Source organism: Erythrolamprus reginae, chromosome 1 (assembly GCF_031021105.1).
Source record: "Erythrolamprus reginae isolate rEryReg1 chromosome 1, rEryReg1.hap1, whole genome shotgun sequence".
In the NCBI taxonomy this organism is placed as follows: domain Eukaryota; kingdom Metazoa; phylum Chordata; class Lepidosauria; order Squamata; family Dipsadidae; genus Erythrolamprus; species Erythrolamprus reginae.
Window position 1 is genome coordinate 147,416,868 of NC_091950.1, and position 20,877 is coordinate 147,437,744.

General features: G+C 42.0%; 1 protein-coding gene across 1 annotated transcript in view; it reads right to left on the bottom strand.

Moving 5' to 3' along the window:
* Positions 1-20,877, bottom strand: part of SPEG (striated muscle enriched protein kinase) — a 167,795-nt gene that overhangs the window by 76,568 nt on the left and 70,350 nt on the right. Inside the window, exons 2-6 of the mRNA XM_070728607.1 lie at positions 19,322-19,411; positions 14,762-14,936; positions 7,138-8,489; positions 4,772-4,915; positions 2,413-2,595 (exon numbers count right to left, since the gene is read on the bottom strand). Coding sequence (XP_070584708.1) covers positions 2,413-2,595; positions 4,772-4,915; positions 7,138-8,489; positions 14,762-14,936; positions 19,322-19,411 — 1,944 coding nt within the window. The remainder of the gene's footprint in view (positions 1-2,412; positions 2,596-4,771; positions 4,916-7,137; positions 8,490-14,761; positions 14,937-19,321; positions 19,412-20,877) is intronic.

Sequence of the window (20,877 nt, forward strand, 5' to 3'; positions counted from 1 at the left end):
CCCTGCCTTTTTAATTGTATTTTAGCTATTCTTTTCTCAACCTAGAAGGTCAACATCTACAACAGTCTTTTATCGAGCCATATAGTTCAGGTCTTGTTGGTGTCAGTCCTTATGCATGAGTATAAAATGAGAAACAATTTCTAATGTAAATCTGATGTGGCTAAATTTCTAATGTAAATCTGATGTGCAAATGTCATCCTTTCAAGGGTGACCTGTATGAACTAATCAACAAAATCTAATGAGATAAAATTACGATTTGGCATAAAGCAGCAGACATTTAGAACAAATGCATAAAAACATGTAGTAATTCTCTGAATTATAGAACCTTCACTCTGCAAGAAACAACATAAGCACTGTCAACAACACCTTCTGGTAAAATATTTCAAAAGATAACTACAGCCAACGCTTTCAGAGGTTCTCATTATTCATGGCTGAGTGGTAGAAGGAATTATAGCCAAACCGTATCAGCAAAGAAAAGGGTATCAGCCAAGAATAGGGCACTCCAATCTTGGATACTAACATTATCTGTTCATGCTGGCAGCAGCATTTTTGGCATGTTGTCCCTGAAAAGGGCCAAGGTGACATTAATAGTTTGGACAATGAAAGCGTGTATTGCATTGGTAGGGCAAAGTGGGATAGTTCTGATCTCGAACTTGATGGGAGAATCCAGCATAATGGATGCAGTTGGGGGCATCAGACCAGGAGAAAGTAGAGTATGCAGTATTCCATGGCAATACTATCCAATGGTGTCCTATAAAAACAATAGGGAACTATTTAAAACAAAATATTATTTATAGGGGAGGATATACTGATTCTACCTAAGATCCAAAAACTATCCAAAAATTATATGACTTCTTCTCAACTCTTTATTAAAACTGACTAGAAATCAGAATATTTTCCTCAGAGGATTACCCCCTTGCAACTTGGAGAAGCTGTGCTGTTTATTTCCTTCCTCTGGGACTCATCACCACTAGGTTTTTAAAAAAGCTGGATTGCAACTCTCTCACAATTTGATGTACCCCTGCAGCAAGTGAAGATAATCAGTTCACAAAGCATACCAAACCCTACACCTGAGGTGAAGAAGAAACCATGATTCATTTAATATGCCTAGCACACAAAAAGGACATTTTGGCTTAACATGACAGCCATGTTTAAACAGCAATATACCAAGGTAACAGATTCTGCATCCAAACCCCATAGTCTACTACTGTAACTATGTTGTATTCTAGATAAAATATACTGCCCTATTATTGAAGGCTTTGGAAATTTTAATTTAATTTTATTTTTATTCAATTTATATGCTGCCCATCTCCCTAGGGACCCTGGGTGGCTAAATTCACTAGGGGGGGTGGGATTTGCTTATAGGAGATGCGTTTTGCTATCACACATTACTCATTCTTCCCCTTCACCCAGATGAACACAAAGGTGCGCTGAAAACAAGCAAGACCTTCCTTCGCTCCTTCCCGCCATTTCCTAAATCCACTTTCGGTGCATTCATCCCAAATCTAAATGAAGATCTCGACTGCGACGCTATGTGCAAACATACCTGAAGTTAAACGCCATTTAACCCAGCGGGCCTTACTTTTGTGCAAAGGAGCGCAGGGCTGCGCTGCGGCAAAGAGCATTGGAAAGAGACGGCGCGTCCCTCCTGCGCCTGCCCTGTCCGTAGCAAGTGGACCCTCGCAGTCATCGCCGGCTGGGCGCTCGCTTTGTATCCCCGCTACGAGCCGAAGCCCCGGCTCTCTTTATAGGCGATCTCCGCCACGAGGGGAGAAACGGATCCAGGAGAAACAGGGTGGAGGAGAGACGCCAGAGCCGGGCCAGCAGCCAGCGCGCAAACCTCCTTCCCTGCGCTCTTCAGCCGAGGGCGGCGTCCGATTTTCAGATAACCAGCCCAGACCCGCCGGTCCGCTCCCCTCGCTCACATTTCAGACCAATCCATGGAGTTGTTGCATCCTTTCATAAACTTTACTCGCACGTGCCCAGAGACCGCAACTCTCCGCCCCGGACTGTAGTTAGCGGGCCGGGAGCGATAAAAGACGCCGAGCCAAGGGACAAGCGATCTCCTCCCCTCCCCGCCCCTCCCGATCCCGCCACCTCTGCTCTGTTGGAGTCGGCCGTCTCTTCCTTCCCTCTCCCGAGCCTGCTGGCTTTTCGTCAGACAGGCTGGCCTGAACCGAGCCTTGTAGGGTAAGGGCAGCCTCATGCCTCGTTATTCAGCAGGCGCAGAAAACGCTGGCCTAAGCGCCCCCATCCAGGACGCTGAAGAAAACGAGCCTGACGCTGCTTCTCACATGCTGTTGATGTGGGAATATGAACCTCTTAACTCCTCTGGCCTTAAGGCACCGTCTTGGCTGCAGCCTCCAGGGTGGTTCTGTCTGCTCTGGCACCTCCCCCCCCCTTTGCCCTTACCTGGCCGCACGGTTAAGATGGCGCTGCAGCAGGTCTCGGCCACCTCGTTGGTTGCGCAGACGGTATACAGGCCGGCATCAGTCATGCGGGCACTCCTAACCAGCAGAGTGTGGCGTTCGCCCTCCGCTTTGATGGGACGAGCGGTGCTGCTCCGAAAGGGGATGCCATCTTTTCGCCAAGACACTGCAGAAAAAAACCCGCAGTGGGCAGAGATGTGGTATAAGTGAAATGGAGGGATTATTCTGCATTGGTCAAACGGTATTAATTGTCTAAGGAACTGTAGGTTATGAAATCTGCCTTCTCTGCATTTCATCAAGAGGCAGCTTATTGTTGTGGCTGGTAGCTGATTCTGACAGCAAAGAGGCTGGTGTGATGCGCCAGCGACCTGTGTAGCTGACGCCTAAGGCGGACAGTGAGGAGCTGGAGAGGACTCAGTGCCAGAGGCAGAAGATTCAGCCAGGGCCTTCAGAACCTCCAGAAGCTCCCATCAGTGATGAGGAAAAAGAGAAGGAGCCTATTCTCAATGCACAGGCACGCAGAGCTGCCGAAAGGCAGGAATGGTTCCTCAGGAGGAGTTCCTTGGGAGTAAGGCTTGGGGCTGATTGCACACTCCCCTAGCCTATTTATATATGTTATGTATATGTATGTAAATATATTATGTATATTTTCTTTTATGTACACTGAGAGCATATGCACCAAAGACAAATTCCTTGTGTGTCTAATCACACTTGGCCAATAAAGAATTATAGTCTATTCTATTTAAGGGATGATGATGAAGGAGCCAATTTGCAGGAAACAACTTCGTTCATATTCCTTTATGTGTCTTGACTCCAGAAAAGTCTGATTGGCTCTTGTTCTTTCTCTTGACATTTTTCCTGCCAATTGTTTCTGGTATTTTGCCAACCACCGTATGATTGCAGTTATCTACAAGAATGTTTACTGAGAATTGAGTTATTATTTTGTGGATTTGTGCTGGCTGTTAATGAAATTGAATTAACAGCTGGTGTTCATAATAGACTGCTTTAAACTGTATTTGTGTTTGACTGTATTTGTAAGAAAGCTCATTACTAGACCTTAATTAGTAAACTAAGGTTTGTACAGACTTTGTGTGTGCTGCGTTCCTTGTGATCCATAGCTGGAGCAAAACACCTATACGTAAATCTTCTGTCTTTTTCCTAGAACATTTCTGTGTCTTCATGAAAGTGGTGTCAACAGAACATATAATTTTTGTTGGAGGCCACACGTAGACTGTGGAGAACTGTGGAAAGCTGAACTTGATTGAGACAAGTGAAAAAGTAAGAAAGATCAAAATATAAAGTAGGGATGTGTTGAATATAAAACATGTTTTAATCCATTATTTCATTAGTTGATTATGTTTCTCACCTCAACATCTGTGATTCACTGCCGAGTTTAATTTTCATAGATATCAAGAACAGCAGCTCATTGCTGACAGAAAAGTAACCCTTGCCACAGCTTTGGGAATACAGTGTTCCCTCGATTTTCGCGGGGGATTCATTCCGAGTCCGCCGCGAAAGTCGAATTTCCGCGAAGTAGAGATGCGGAAGTAAATACACCATTTTTGGCTATGAACAGTATCACAAACCATCCCTTAACACTTTAAACCCCTAAATTACCATTTCCCATTCCCTTAACAACCATTTACTCACCGTTATTACTGGTACTCACCATTGAATAAGACACTTAGTGATCCTGATATTTATAAACATAATTATTTATTAACAATAATTATTTTTTTGTTATTTATTTGCAAAAATTATTAGTTTGGCGATGATGTATGACGTCATCGGGCAGGAAAAACCGTGGTATAGAAAAAAAACCGCGAAGTATTTTTTAATTAATATTTTTTTAAAACAGTGGTATAGGCTATTCGCGAAGTTCAAACCCGCGAAAATCGAGGGAACACTGTACACTTCTCCCAGCAAATTACTGTTTATAAAGATAGGGCTCTTTTGAAATAATAATTGTAATAAATTTTCATTTTGAGGAAAAACTCAGAGCATTCCAGAAGTGAAGCCCACCAGACAGTCTATTTTCCATATGTAATGTGAAGCAGTATGGGGTACACCTTGGAAGTAGCTCAGAAATTTAAGTAAAATAAAAATAAAATCAGAAAAGCAAAGAACTTGATCAGATCACCTTGAACTGTGTTCCTGACCAAGATCTTTATCAATGCAAATTAGACAATATTATGTATATAAACATCACATTTGACTTAATAGAGTATTTATTATCCCTGTGGGAACAGACAACTCTGGGCATGAGACAATCAGAGAGCTAGTGTTCCTCCATCCTTCACAGATTCATAATTTGCTCTCTGTGTGGTACCCTATGCATTTACCTTGTGGAGAAGGGTTGCCTGTAACGATGCACTTGAACAGCACCTCAGTCCCAGCTATGACGACTGCATCATGGATTGGGATTTCAAAGATGGGAGCCTCCAGGGGATCTTCACCCGCTGAGATGTAGGAATCATCAGAAGATTCTGCACAAGATGATGGAGAAACAGCGGTTACGTAGAAGATCTGCAAGCAGGAGGGCTAGGACTCTGCAGACAGATGTTGCACTCCCCTTGCTTGAGGAGAATATTAAACCATAGCATCTTTTCACAATAAGGGAGATAAGGGACTGCTTCCAAAATAATATCCTGAGGGAATCCTTACTTTGGCTGGCATAGATGCTCAAAGCCCTTAATCTCCTTCAGTATGTCTCCAGGTTTTGAATCATAATTCTTGATAGCATGCTACCCTGCTGTAACCCCTAAGTCCCCAAAAGCAATAAAGCTATCTTATCAGATTCTAAGTTACATATCACTTTTTAATTAGGTGGAAAGACGTAGGAATCATTTTCAGTGATATATATTAGTGTGTAAAATAGAGTGGAAGGCAAAGAAATGATTCAGTCTAGAAATATAGAATTACTGATCTATAATATTGTTACCGTATTTCTTGAAGCCAATTTGCCTGATTTGGACAATATGCTTGGATATTGCTTCACAGTGGCAACCACCTCTGTGCTGTAGAGCAGCAGTCCCCAACCTTTTAGGCTGGCAGCCCGGCTGGGGGAAGAGAGGGGAACTGGGCTACCTGAGCGGTGGGCCCTCATATACGTGCATGCATTTCTTGTGCAAGTGGCAGGCTGGCACACGTGCATGAGTGCCTGCCAGCCCTACACTCGTGCAAGTTGTGCTACTCAGCCATTCACCCAGCCCAATTCCTACTAGACTATGACCAAGTAGTGGGCCAAAGCCCAGGGGTTGGGCATCTCTGTCCTTTTATCCCCTGCTTTTGCTACCAATTCTCCACAGAATTGTGTTCTGATTCAGAGTTGTTTTAGTCCTCTTACCATTATTTCTACTATTTTCCTAAATCTGAATTATAATTAGCAATAACAGCAAATAACTAAAAGAAACTAGCATGGTGTAGATTTTCTCACCTTCACTAACACAAAAAAAATCAAGAGCCTTGGCAGCAAAACTCTCTTTTAAAAAACAAACAGCAATTGGACTCAAGCTTAACATAGGCAGCTGAAAACAAGGGGATATTTTTTAAGCCTACTAATCTATATAGAGAACCCAAAGAAGTGGACAGATCAGTGGTGGGTTTCTACTGGTTCGCCCCGGTTTGTGCAAACCAATAGCAACAGCAGCCCAGCTGCCCGGACATCATAACAGATGTTCTGCATGCGCAGAAGCATTGCACATGCACGCTCCCATTCCCAAACCGGTAGCAAAGGTAAGTGAAACCTATTAGTACTATGTACAAAACAGTTGGGTTTGCAATATATAAACAAGCTAACAATGAAGTACTGTAGCTTTAAGAGGTAGTACTGCAAATTGCCATAAGAGGGAACCAAAAAGCATGTTTCTCTCTCTCTCTCTGCTTTCTGTTCTTTCTGCTGATTCACTGAGACTGATGTAGTAAGCTCTGTGTTAGTTTGATGTATTTGTAAGCTGTAATGTATATATGTAAGACAAAGACAGGCTTGTAATATTATTATTGTATTGAGAGATATTGACTGATTTCAATGTGTGTGACCGGACTGTTTAATTTGACTGTGCTATTTCTAAAGTAAACACTAACTGAACGTTAATGTATCTGTTTTGTATGACTGAATAATCAGCCATATCTCCTGGATATCTGCTGGAATCCCAAGTTTTCCTCTGTGCATGTCCTTGATAACTCAAGGGTCATTCTGCACACTTCCTAACAAAAGAGCCGAGGGTAGAGTGCAGTACTGCAGGCCACTAAAGCTGACTGCTTGATCTGTAGATATGCGGTTCAAATCTCATCACCGGCTCAAGGTTGACTCAGCCTTCCATCCTTCCGAGGTGGGTAAAATGAGGACCCGGATAGTGGGGGCAATATGCTAGTTCTGTTAAAAAGTGCTATTGCTAACATGTTGTAAGCCGCCCTGAGTCTAAGAAGAAGGGTGGCATTAAAAAAAAAATCAAATAAACAAACAAACAAACAAACAAATAAAAATAAAACCCACCCCGGGACAGATGGGAAAATTAAAAAATGAGGGAAGGAAAAGATGAGAACAAGTGTGCCCTCAGCATTTACTAATTCTTTTCACAAATGCATCCAAGGTACTTAGGATGTGATGAACCCAGGGCCTCTTCATGTTGTGTGGGAAGATAAACCCATGCATGACTTTGTTGGGTTGTTTCCCAATAGGCCCACAAAACGTACTCTTATTCCCTACCTGGTTCAGGTGATATTTGTCGGGACCGTCGGCCTTTGCCTCTGTTCCGTGCACTCTTCCCTTCTTGAGGTTGCAATGTATTGTCCTTTTTATCTATCACTTTCCCAATCTTTCTGTCAAATTCTCTACTTGTGCCATGGATCCCAGCCTTGCTTCTCTCGGGGCCAGTTTCTGTCTTGGCCCAGGGTAGAGGACGTCCCTCCTGTCCTGATTCCCGTTTCCGGCCATGCGAGGCTTCGCTTAGACCTTTTGATTCATAGCTGACCTTTGCTGCATTCAGAGGGCCTTTATTCATGCTATCCTGGCTATTTAAAGCTGATACCTGCAGCAAATTTTTCTGTCCCCCTGGAGCAGCACGGGAGAGTGGATACTGCTCCACCTTGTGCCGCAGAACTTGGCCATTCAGTTCCGGTTCCTTTAGACCTCTGTTCTGTTCTCCTAGCACCTCAGCATTCCTTGACAAAACCTTTTGGGGTCTTTTGGGCTCATCCCTGGGTCCCACTAATCCGACACTGGACAGAACCAGTTGCTGTACACCATGCACGTTTTCTGTGGCCGGGAAAACTTTCATTGGTTTAAGTTTCCGTGGTGGTGGAACCTTGGGGAGAGATGACTCGGTCATTGCAGTGGGTGACTTGAACAATTCTTGGGATCGCCGCAGCTGCTGTTGAGACACGGTGCGTTTGATGCGCCCCAATTCCTGGGTGAACTTTTGTTCCAGGTCATGCACATGACTGGAGAAGCGGCCACGCTCATCCAAAGAGGCTGCTTTCTGATGGAAGACACGACGCCGAGAAAATACATCTCCAAGTTCTGAACGAGTATCCTCCTGGAGGTCTTCGCGAGAGGCAGCTGAAAGGAAGGGACTGGCATCATCAAAACCGGCCTGGTCAAAAGAACGTGACTTGCGTAAGGGTTGCCACGTGTGGCCTACAAAAGGATTGTCATTCTGCTCCAGACTTTTCCTCCGCTCTTCAAAAAATTTGAGCTTGTCAACAATCTTGGAGCCTGACCTTGGCAGTTTGGGGGACGGGCGAAGGATGGACACGCGGCTGGAAGCCTCACTCAGGGGTGTCTGGGGCCGTGACTCCCCTGTGCCAACCTGAGAGTAGCCAGATGATTTAGGGGGCCTCAACTTCTCATCGAGTTCCTCAGATGCCGTGTCTTGGAGTTCATTGGGCATCAAGAGTTTTCTGCGAGGAACCACAGGTGGTGTGGTAACTTGGCTGGTTCCAGGTGGCTGGACTGGGCATTGCCCTGCTCGAGGGCTTACTGGGCGTTGGAGAACATCTGTGCTGGTTTTGCTGCTGCTGTTGGCATCGTCCCTTCGATATCCACCATGGGGGAGGCTGCTGTGGTTGGAAAATAAGATAAGGTAAAGTTTGCTAAAAGAGGGGATCCTGCAGAAATCAAGGGAAGTGAGCAAAAAGGATCAGATACTTATAGGAACAATGAACTGCGATCATGATGATCAATGGCATCCGAGTTCAAATTACCTAGACAAAAGAGAAAAGGGGCAAGGAAATTGTCATTTCGTTGAGAAGAAAAACAGCTGTGGCTATATCTTACCTGAATACATTAGCCTAAACTGAAATCTTAGTTCTAGGAGAGTTTGTTTTTTACAGCATCAATATGGTTTTGGAATCATTTATATATTAAATGTTTGCAATGATTAAATTCTGTAAAGCTGATTTGGTGCACAGGAAGAAGTGAATTCAGCACCTGTCTACAACTCTTTAAAGGAACTCTCTTTTCCTGACTTTTGTGATTCCAGAAATGGATGCAATAGGTTTAACAAATTGCTGACACAATATGCCTGTACGTAAACCCACATCTTTTGGGAAATGACTAACTAGCACTGCACATCCCTAATAAGTATGTATAAAAAGGGACATGTAGTTTATTTAGCCAGTTATGTGGGTCTCCAAGGTCTGTTCCTTCCATATTTAACATCCTGTAATTTGTTGATAGGATATGCTTCCTAACCAATTTTTTGTTCCCTTTGAGCAATATCATTCTATGATTAATCCAGGGAGAATACAACTGTCAATCTTATTTACTAAATGGGATGCATCCAGTTAGTATCCATGTTTGAAAAAAATATCTGCAAATCAGTTCAGCAATGATATATCAAATTATTGCGGGGGGGGGGGGGTAAGCCTGGGTCGAGTGTTCTGGAAAGAGGGAAAACCCCTTTCAGGGCCAGAAAGGAAACAGAAGGGAGAGAATACATAGCTGCATCCTTTTCAAACATGCTATTTCTTGCAGACACAGTTAATTCAATGGTATCTACAAAAAGACATTCATTCCAATGTCATCTTAAGCTGTTCCAATAAATGTGGCTACCTTCAGATATGCACACAGAGACACACAAACAAGGACAATGGTTCGTGTGTGTATATGATATTACAGCCTTTCTTTCCCTTTGTTATAGCAGACAGGCACTGTTGATTATAAGCACAAGGAAAAGGTAGGAAAAGAGGCAAATAAAGGAATCTTTAAACAACATTTGTTCTTGATACATAGCATAGTTCTACTCACAATTAGACTCTAACTAGATTTTCACTGCTTTTCGGTTCATCATCTTTCCTGTCATTTTCAGAACCCACCAAATCTCATTTTTCATTTTTAAGGAAAGCAGCTGGCCACTTAGTTTTTTTTATAATAACAGAGCAATGAAGAATAACATCTGCAGGCTGCACATATGCTAATAGCTCAGAAGTTAGAAGGAATCTTGAGAGGAAGAAATTTGGCCATCATAGCCAAAAACTCTTGATTTTGCTTCATTATCTTGCTACTTTTCTGATATTATATAGAACTGTGTTTACCTATTTTATGTCCTGTATTTTTCAGAGTATAAGATGCACATTTTCCTCCCTAAAAGGGAGTAGAAATGATGGTGCATCTTATACACCAAATATTGTCATTTTGACCTCCCAAAGCCTCACCCCACATGAAAATGGGGTGCGCAGAGGGTTTGCAGAGGAGTCCTGGGAGCTGGGAAGGCAAAAACACCTGTTTTTGCAAACCCTCCCCCCAAATGGCCCGTTTTTCACAAAAATTGGGAGCGCAGAAAGTTTGGGAGGTCTGCAGAGTGCTCATGTGAGGTGGGGGAGGGCAAAAACTGTTTTTCCCTTATTGACAGTGCCTCTTCAAAATTTTGGTGCATCTTATACGCCAAAAAATATGGTATTTGTATCTTGCCTTTCTTATTTTTTACAAATAACTCAGAATCGTAGACATATCAGAAAAACATAGAAACATGGAAGATTGACGGCAGAAAAAGACCTCATGGTCCATCTAGTTTGCCCCTATACCATTTCCTGCATTTTATCTTAGGATGGATCTATGTTTATTCCAGGCGTGTTTAAATTCAGTTACTGTGGATTTACCAACCTCTGCTGGAAGTTTGTTCCAAGCATCTACTACTCTTTCAGTAAAATAATATTTTCTCATGTTGCTTCTGATCTTTCTCCTAACCTCAGATTGTGCCCCCTTGTTCTTGTGTTCACTTTCCTATTAAAAACACTTCCCTCCTGAACCTTATTTAACCCTTTAACATATTTAAATGTTTCGATCATGTCCCCCCTTTCCCTTCTGTCCTCCAGACTATACAGATTGAGTTCATTAAGTCTTTCCTGATACGTTTTATGCTTAAGACCTTCCACCATTCTTGTAGCCCGTCTTTGGACCCGTTCAATTTTGTCAATATCTTTTTGTAGGTGAGGTCTCCAGAACTGAACACAGTACTCCAAATGCGATGTCACCAGCGCTCTATACAGCGGGATCACAATCTCCCTCGTCCTGCTTGTTATGCCTCTAGCTATGCAGCCAAGCATATCCAATACACCTTTCTCCTTCGACTTCCACCTCCACAACAATGACCCTGTGAGATGACTTGGGCTGAGAGAGTGGCTGATCCAAAGTCACCCAGCTGGCTTTCATGGCTAAGGTGGGACTTCGAATCATCACTAAACAAACTGTCATAAACCAAAGACTATCTGTATAAATCCTTCCATTCTCCTCCATCCAGTCAGAACTGAAGAAGGTTCTTGGAGAAGTGAAACGTCTTGAGGGGAAAACCCAAGAAAGTCCAGTTGCCTTTTGAAAAAGCACTTTTGGTGCAATGCACATAAGAGGCTGGCCTGCCGCGATAGTCCTAATTTGGGGAAACGAAAGTCTTCCTAAATAAGAGCTCCTCGTCATGTCTTCTCCTAGTTGTGTAACATTCCAGTTTACATCTTTCAAGGAAATATTTCTTTATGCTTGATTTGGTTATTCCATCCTACCACACAGGCAGAATAATCCATGTGAACTGCGGGAGACATTATGTGGCTCATTTGATGCCAGATGCAAACCACAGGCAATTTGCTGCAAGCTGTCAAGGACCCAGACAGCTGGTCACCCTCAGAAAACCAGGGTTAGCCTTCTCCTGGTACTCCGGGAATATTTTTTCGTCCATTCTTGTATTTTTAGGGCAGAGTAGCTGCATGCTGAAAGCCCAAAAAAAGTTTGTATCTCTCTACAATGCAATGAGAAAAGTGTGTGGTGTATGTGTGTGTGTTTTCTTACAGAGTTCTCTGTCCTTCTTTTCCTATTTCAATCCCCAAAGTGTCATCTCTATTGAAGTGTGTGTGTTTTTTTGCCAGAAGAAAACATGGATTTATAGTTCCTTTTATTTGCAGTATCTTGGATATATGCTCAAAATCAGATGGATTGTGTGGAGTGCAAGGCTCATGAATTCTTCTAAATGATTTGTGGATGAGAGGGCTAGTATGGTTAAGTATGTGGGGATGCTTGCAAGACTGCACTCATGTCTTCCGTAGAGTACCCTGGTTTAAATGTAACTCTAGGAGATGAAACAATGCAAGAGCTATGTAGAACATTGCTGGTGGAAAACAAAGAGCGAATGCGAGAGAGAGTTTATTAGGAATTATTTTCTGGCAATGAGAGCAACAAAGAGGCCTTACCTCCCTTATTGCATCCACAATAGCCAGCTAAGGGCCCTGTTTCAAGTGATCAGGCCCTTTGTAAAAAGGGGCCAGGAGAATATCTGTGGGACTGCAGTGGGAATTATTCTAAGCAGTTGTTGGATAAAGTCACTTGGCTTTGCTTTCAGTTGGACTCAAGCTGGGGGATCCTATGGGAATGACTTAGGCTTTGCTCAGTTAGATTTTGCTAAGTCTTTGCTTAGTTATCTGGGCAGAATATCAGCCAGTTGGTCCTGAGGAAGTAGATAGGAACCTTGCAATTCAGAGCTCTGCCAGCTAGGTCCTGAACCAATGGCCATCCTGGTTGATCAAGGTCTCCTGGAAAACGACATGTTGCTGGGTCCAAGTGGTTTTTATTGTCACTTTGTGGATGGGACAGGGAGAGGGAGAAAGAAGGTATGTGTAATCTGCCTACTTGAAAGAAATGATGATTCACCTCCTTGAGAGGTTAGCTTTGAACCCAATTGTATTGGACAACCTTTGTCCTGTCTCTGACCCTCTCTTTTTAAGGTTGTTGAGAAGCTGTTGCTGTTTTTTTAATTTCATGCAGGATCCAATCTTGGTCATTCACTGGGACCAGAGGTTTAGACCTCCAAGTTTTTGGACTCATGCTGGAGCCTATCTTTTTAATTTTGTGGATTTTTTAAAATTAATTGTATACCTGTATTGTAGAATATCTCCGAGACCGCCTGCTGCCGCACGAATCCCAGCGACCGATTAAGTCCCACAGAGTGGGCCTTCTCCGGGTCCCGTCAACTAAACAATGTCGGTTGGCGGGCCCCAGGGGAAGAGCCTTCTCTGTGGCGGCCCTGGCCCTCTGGAATCAACTCCCCCCAGAGATTAGGACTGCCCCTACTCTCCTTGCTTTTCGTAAGCTCCTTAAGACCCACCTCTGTCGTCAGGCATGGGGGAACTGAGACATCTCCCCTGGGCATATACAATTTATGAATGGTATGTTTGTATGCATGTGTGTTTAGAAAATGGGGTCTTTTAAATATTTTTAAGCAGTAATTTAGATTTGTTGTACATTGTTTTTTCACTTTGTTGTGAGCCGCCCCGAGTCTGCGGAGAGGGGCGGCATACAAATCTAAATAATAAATAAATAAATAAATAAATAAATAAATAAATAACTATCTCAGGATGGCTACAAAGGATTATGTTATGTTATGCTAATGCTATGCAATTCCAGAATCGTGACTACTATATTTCAAACCTTTTAATACTAAAGATGAGAAATGCCTAGCATGTATCCTTTTCTATTTGTAGATTTTTATTTCCTGAAAGATATAATTTGATTTCATGCCTGATTTTGGTTGGGAACTCTGACTTATCCTACATTGTAATTTGATGGCCTCCTGAGGACTTCCATAAACCTCAGCCAATATATCCCTTGATCTCAAATCATAATATCTGCCATTCAAAATACCTGCTGGGTCCCAATCTGCTATTCTTAATCCAGAGATTTGAGGGAAAGCAGAAGAAAACATGAAATGAAGCTTTAATCCTGATGAAATGCGTAGCTTTTTCTGATCTTATACCCATTTTCTTAATATATTGCCAAATTGAACACTTGAAAATAATAGGTGGCTATTATTTAATTATCTGTAATTAAACACCCCTTGAAAGAGAATTCACTTATTTCTTTTTCTTGTATTATCCTATCTAAACTAACTTATGTTCAACCCAATTTAGACATAAATTCCACTGAGATGTGGGATACTTAAACTTAATTTTCATATGTAACTTACGTCACGTACGGCCTAGAATATAAATTTGCATTGTCTGTTCAACTGCAAAAATACCCACATATTTGTAGATTGAAATGGCTTGCTTAGTCTTGGCAATGTTTTTGTTAGCTCCCTCCTCTATTATCAGGCATTTCAAAATTAAAGCAGTTTACCACGCTTGAATTCAAACCAGAATATAGCACCACAGTTTTATAGATATCTGTAATAAATATATTCTTCGGATGGGTTTCCCCCCCCCCTTTTTTTTGGTCTGGAATGTGAGGTTGAATGATAATAATGCAGGAACTAAACTACGAAAGCAAAGGAAGAGAAGCAGGGTGGGACTGATAGGGGAGATGACAGGCTTGGGTGGGTGGGTGGGCGGGCAGGAATGGTAATACCTACCTCTGTAATTTTAATTTATTTGTCTCACAACCACAATCTTTAAGAGTGATAGCAGGACTGTAGGGGTAAAGGAAGAGACTGCAACAAAGGAGGCAGTAGCAGAATAAATGACATCAGAGTATATAGGAGGCTGCAGTGGGTTGAGAGGGCAGTCAGGGCTGTGGAAGGAAGGTGCTATGAAATGGTGGGTGGGCTGGGATTGAGGTTAGGATGAAGGGGCTCAGGAGGGATTTAGTGGTGCATAATTGGGGATTATGACTGGGGATTAGGGATAATGATGGTCCCAGCACAATGGCCCCTGCACCCCACTCCTCGGCCCTGTGGTTACTTACACGTGCAGGGGAGAGGGCACGGCCCCGGTACAGGCTGAAGGCACTGCTGTAGGGGTCGCTCCCCAGAGACAGGCTGTCCTCGGTCCCCGGGGCCACACCAATCAGCTCCGCCCGTGATGCCCGTACCAGCGGCTCCACCCCCAGGTGCCGGGCCTCGGCAGGTGCTTGCCTTGGAATGCTGGGGTGTAGGTAAGGTCCTCTCGCTGGGGGCCCAGCCTCTGGATCCTTTTCCAATACTGTGGTTTGGCTCTCTGACCAGCTGGCCTGCTCCTCTGGGTGGGACAGACCTGGCGCCGAGGTCGGCGTTGTCTTCATGGAGGCATCCACCAGCGTGTCTGACTCCCCTGCCGGAAAGACGATCAAGACCTGATCAATGGGTCTTTTTAAAAAAAACCACACTAACATGTGTATCTAATGTTACACATCCTGACGGCGGCGAGATTAGTCTTTGCCCAGAAATGGAAAAATAAAGACATCCTCACAGAGGAAGAAATCTTATATAAAATACTATCAAGTGCAGAGATGGATAGACTAACATTAGAGTTGAAAGATAAATCTGATACAGAGTATTTCAAAACCTGGGATAAATCATTCAATTGGTGGGGGGGAAAGGAAAACCAAGACTATGTGTTAGAGGAAGCATTGGGAAGGCTTGCAATTTAATTAAAACCCAGTTTTATATAATAGAAAAAGGTACGACCAACCAAATGTAAATAGGTAGACTGGATAATCATGCGAACATCGGAGGGGGGGGGGGTTGGTTCCATAGAGCCGGGGCAGCAATGGAAAAGGCCCTCCCCTGCGGTCCCGCCAACCTAATTCTTAATGATGACTGTTCCTTCATGGATTGGGGGTGAAATAAGGACAACGTTGCAGGAGCAAAGGGAAGATGTACTGGGAGGGCACACCTGTGTTGTGAACCCACTACTAGTTTCCTTACTGAGAATGCCTTACCAACATTATCTATTTTGGATAAGTACAGACTAGAATTCAGCAGGGAGGAATCTTCAGTATCCATATAAATCACACACCACAGAGGATTATTTTGCTCAGTATCCGTGTTTAAATAGCAGAGGGATGGTATAAAGAACAGCAGACCTCTCTTATAAAAGATTATGGCTCAGTAACAAAAAAATTGAGAACAGAAAATATTTCAGGGGCACTGATCTAAAAAAAAAAGGGAAAGATGGGACTTGCCCATTAATTCGTTGAGGAAAATTCATGATCATGGAGTTGCTACTGAGAACATTTGCATTATTTTGATCCTCAAATGCATAACCAATGGCATTTAAGACTTTAAAGAAATGAATCTATCACTCTGTTAAAAAGCAGCAGGAAATGTACTTGCCAAAAGATATTCTTAAGAAGTCATTTCTGGTTGATTAGCCCTTGCTTAGGATGACATCCTATAGAAATATGTGCTCTGGTTTCCAAATCTCAGAGCAAAGCCCTTGTGTGATTTTATTTTTTAATGCTATCATTGAGGGAGCTGTCTCTCTCTGTGTGTCTTTCTCTCTCTCTCTCTCTCTCTCTCTCTCTCTCTCTCTCTCTCTCTCTCTCTCCATGACCAGCAAAACAAGAATTAAGGCTCCATTTCTTGGCTGTACTGAGTTATTATGATAATTTGTTCAGCTGCTGTATATATTTATTTTTCTACTGTTTTTAAGTGTTTTCGTTGTTTTAAAATTGCTCATCACCCAGAGTTCCCAAGCTGAGATTGTCAATAATAGAAAAATAATCGAGTAATTAGCCCAGCAAAATAATAACAGCAGAACGATCCCCTGAAGATGTATTGGGGATGAACAATTTTGAATTTCTGAGTGTAGATAAGAATATAGATAAGGGCAAAAAAGACTTTCTAAAATAGAATATTTGTTCAGCTAGACCCATGATGACAAACCTATGGTATGATTTTCGGGCCTTCTGGGCCCACTGGGAGTTGTGAAACAGCTTGTTTTCAGCCTCCGGAGTGGATGAGAAAGGCCCATTTTTTGCTCTCCCCAAGTTCCAGAGCCTTTCTAGGAGCCTGGGGAGGGCGAAAATGGCCCCACCCTACCCCCGGAGGTCTTCCAGAGGCTGGAAATGTTCCATTTGCCAACTTACGGTTGAAACAGAAGTTCAAATTTTTTTTGCTCTCCACAGGCTTTCTAGGAGCCTAGGGAGAGTGAAAACGGGCTCCCCCACTCATTTGGAAGCCCTCTGGAGGCCAGAAATGGCTTGTTTCCCAACTTGAAGAAATTGGGAAATGGGCCATTTTCTGCCTTTGGAGGCTCCTAGAAAGGCTCTGAAGGTTGGGGAGAGTGTAAAATGGGTCTGCTATCGTTTGCTGGGTGGGCGGGTCACGTATGCATACACTGCATGGAATTATGGGTGTGGCCATGCACGTGCGCGACCTCCCACCGTGCCTTCCTCCTTTTGGCACACAAACCAAAAATGGCTTGTCATCACTGACCTAGACCATGATTTCTCCTCTACTGGCAATAGCTTTCCAGAATCTCAGGTAGAAATTGTCTTCCATTCTTTGGTATTTAATACTTTTGAATGAAAATGTTAGGAAGTGAAAGGGGAATCTTCTCCATGTAATAACACGTTCAGTTACTGACTGCAGTCCTTCTTGCTGATCAAAGTCACAACAGTTATTCAGTTAAATTGTTTAGTTATACGTTAGATATCATATCTGTTTATCCAGAACTGTTTGCCTGATGCTTGATTTTTCAGTTTTAGAAAACCACAAAGTTTGTAGGGACAGTACTGTTACTTTCCTTAAAATAATGATCGAGCTCATTCACTCACTTGTATGGATATCCAGTATGTAGGATAACATTGAATTGGCAGCTAAGTTTAATACTTGACTTTGGTGGTCTCAGCCCTTGACAATAAAGCAGATTCTATCTATGTAACCTTGTCCTTACAATGGCATGCTAGAGTAGGTTAGAAACATGTATGTTCTAAAGATAACATTTTCCAATAGATGACAATCCAAACTCTCAAAGCCCACAAGCCGATTGTGATCGTTTTATTTCCCATGAACTTATGTAACCCCGTTTTTCATAATTAAAAACACCCCATATCAACATTTCTTCTTTCTGTCCATCCTAAAATCTTTATTGCATGATTCTTTATTGGATGATAATTGGTTTACCCATATTATAAACATGAGGGGGAAAATTCTCAAAAGTTTTTCACATTTCAAAAAGTTCTTCACCTTTCAAACCAATTAAAGAGACTTTCTTAATCAATTCACTAAAAAGGGGAGTGGGTAATTTATCTTATAGTTTTCAACATTGTGTATTTATGCCAGATTAGCATTAAAGACACTTCTCTGAAATTGATGTTGTTCTTGCTTCCTTGATCTTGCCTAGATCAAGGGGTTTAACAGTTGGCTTAATTCTGCGGGGGTATGACAGTTGGCTTAATTCTGCGGGGGTATGACAGTTGGCTTAATTCTGCGGGGGTATGACAGTTGGCTTAATTCAAAATCGAAGTCTGGTTAAAACCAAATGCCTCTCTGGGATGTGTTATGATCTTTCTAAAGCTCTTCCTTCTTGTTATTCTTGAGAGGATGTTTCAGAGGCATATCAAATAAGGGTATTCTGCAGGAATGCAAAGAAGCTATACTGTGAACTTCCCCTTTGATTTCTGAAGAAAATCCATAAATGTTATTATAAAATTACTTTATTTATTAAATTAAATTCTGCCAATTCAGTGGTCTCACAGGGAAGCTGTCAGGCCAAGGCCATCATTCGAGTTGGAGACTTTGGCCTGTTACGTAATAGAATATAGAATGTAATAGGACTGGGAATTTCACAGGGGGGTGATTGCATGACGAGGTAGAGTACTAGCCATAACAAATTCTTTCTAAATACTCAATGTCATCCTTTGTTCAGCACCTGCCCAGAAGTAGATGGGAGGACCGGGCATGTTAGCAAAATCAGAGTGGGCCATGTGATGAAATTGTGGGTGTGGGAATTGGTATGAACTTGAAATCGGGTGGAGAAACACATGGAAGTTCAGATTTAGGCTTCTCCAATATGTTGTTAACATGGTTCTGTTAATAAATTGGAACTTTGAGGAAAGTCATGCCTTGGACTCTGATTTAATTCTCGGATGCCACTTGGAACCTTGACATTAACCCGAATCTGACAGTAACTCTCATTAGTAACCAGCAAGAGGCTGAACAGAGGCCTCTGGTCAAAGTATCTCAGACTACAGACAAAAGGAGGCAGGAATAAAATTGTTTCATATCCTTTTTGCCTTTTTATTTATTTATTATTTATTATTTATTAGATTTGTATGCCGCCCCTCTCCGTAGACTTGTGGACAAGTCAAATAAGTATGGTTTATCTGTGTAGACGCTGTGCAGCCTGTAATTTATATTTAAGGTTCCATCTCCCTGGTGTTCAAGAAAAAGATTCTAGACAAGAAATGGAAATTTGAATGAAGACCAGAGATTCCCAGAGCTGCATACAGAGCTGTAACCTCCATTTTTTCTGTGATTGTAACAGATATAAATAGGTGTCGATGTCTCACTTCATTTTGAAGTGGGAATCACATCATAACCACGATGCAAATCATCAGGGAACAATAACAGGAAAGTTGCAGGCTGGAATTACTGTGGCATTGTGTGGCAGGCAGCCTGGGACATCAGCACAAATTTCTTCAGGGGGTTCACATATACTTTTAGTTCTGCTCATAATATTTTGCAACTCCCTGCCTGACTTCTGCTCACCTGTAGGGGAGCTGTAGGTTGTCTCATCCTGGAGATGGCTCCGTTGGGTCACCTGTGTACTGCTGGCATCATCTTCTCCCGGCTCCGAGTCTAAGCAAGAGAAAGTACAAGGTGAATAGAGGACTTTCCTGGAGAAGTCAGAATAGAATAGAATTCTTTATTGGCCAAGTGTGATTGGACACACAAGGAATTTGTCTTAGGTCAGCAGTGGGTTGCTCCTGGTTTGGACTTGTTAGAACTTGTAGCATCGGCGGCAGGAGGCTCCGTCCACCCATCCAGGACGCTTCTGTGCATGTGCAGAAGCATAGTGCGTGTGCATGAGCGCACACGCGAACTGGCAGCAAAAATATTTACAACCCACCACTATCTCAGGTATATATGCTCTCAGTATATGTGAGAATCATAAAATACGACACTTAGTGATAGTCAAGGTTACTAATAAGCTATCAAATCGTACTAGGAAACAAATAAAACAATATAATTGAAGGATACAAGTAACATGGTTATAGTAATAAGTGGGAAGAGATAGATACTAGTAAGGAAGAGAAGAAGAATAGTAATACAGTTTTAGTAAATTATTTGACAGTGTTGTGGGAATTAGTTATTAAGCAGAGTGATGGCATTTGGGGAAAAACTGTCCTTGTGTCTAGTTGCTTTATTCGGATGCTCAATCAGATTTACCCGAACTGGACAAAACACCTACAATGAGAGTCCATGGGACTCTGATGTCCTTGATAAGATTTTGAAAGTCCAGCTTTCAGCACTTTGAAAAACGAGAGGAAAAGACAGATTTCTATCTGCATATAATATATATGACAAACATTACTTTGAAAGATCTCCTGGCAAATCATAATTCTTTCATAACACTTTTTTTTGCTTCTTTTAAATAATTGATTTAGGATTTGAATGGTAACAGTCCTTAGGTAGCCAGCCTTTGATTAGGGTGGCATACAAAACTTTTAATATAAGTTAGATAGATATACATATTCATATAAACATTAAATTCCCACATGGAGGTGTAGACAAAAAATCATTTCTCATTTAGATGGGGAAAACAGCATCAAATATATCATTTTCAGAAAGCATATGGTATTTAAGATGTGTAAAAGTCTATATTAAACAAGATAGTAGGAATAGACAGACAGATTTACAGAAATGGATATGAGGACAGACATATGGAGATCATTGCAAAGTGATCTTTTTTTTTCATTTACACTGTACTGCCAATGATAAAAGATCTTTTGGTGGCAAGCTTCTTTGTTAGTTGTTATAGGATTAGTGTTACATTATCCCGTAATTTCTCATCTTAATTCTCCACAGAAGTTCTTATATCAATCCAACAAGCTCAACTAAAATTATTTTGGAATCGAGTGGTCACAGCTGAAATGTTGGCAATAAAAATGTCTGCCTTTATAAAAGAATGTCTACAGTAGCTAAATATTGGAAAGCTGACAGAAATGTCAAAACGTATGGAGTATGTTCAATTAAGAATTAGCATTCCACATTAATTGAATTAAATTGTCTCCTTTATTGATTTTATGTAGGGAAGACACATT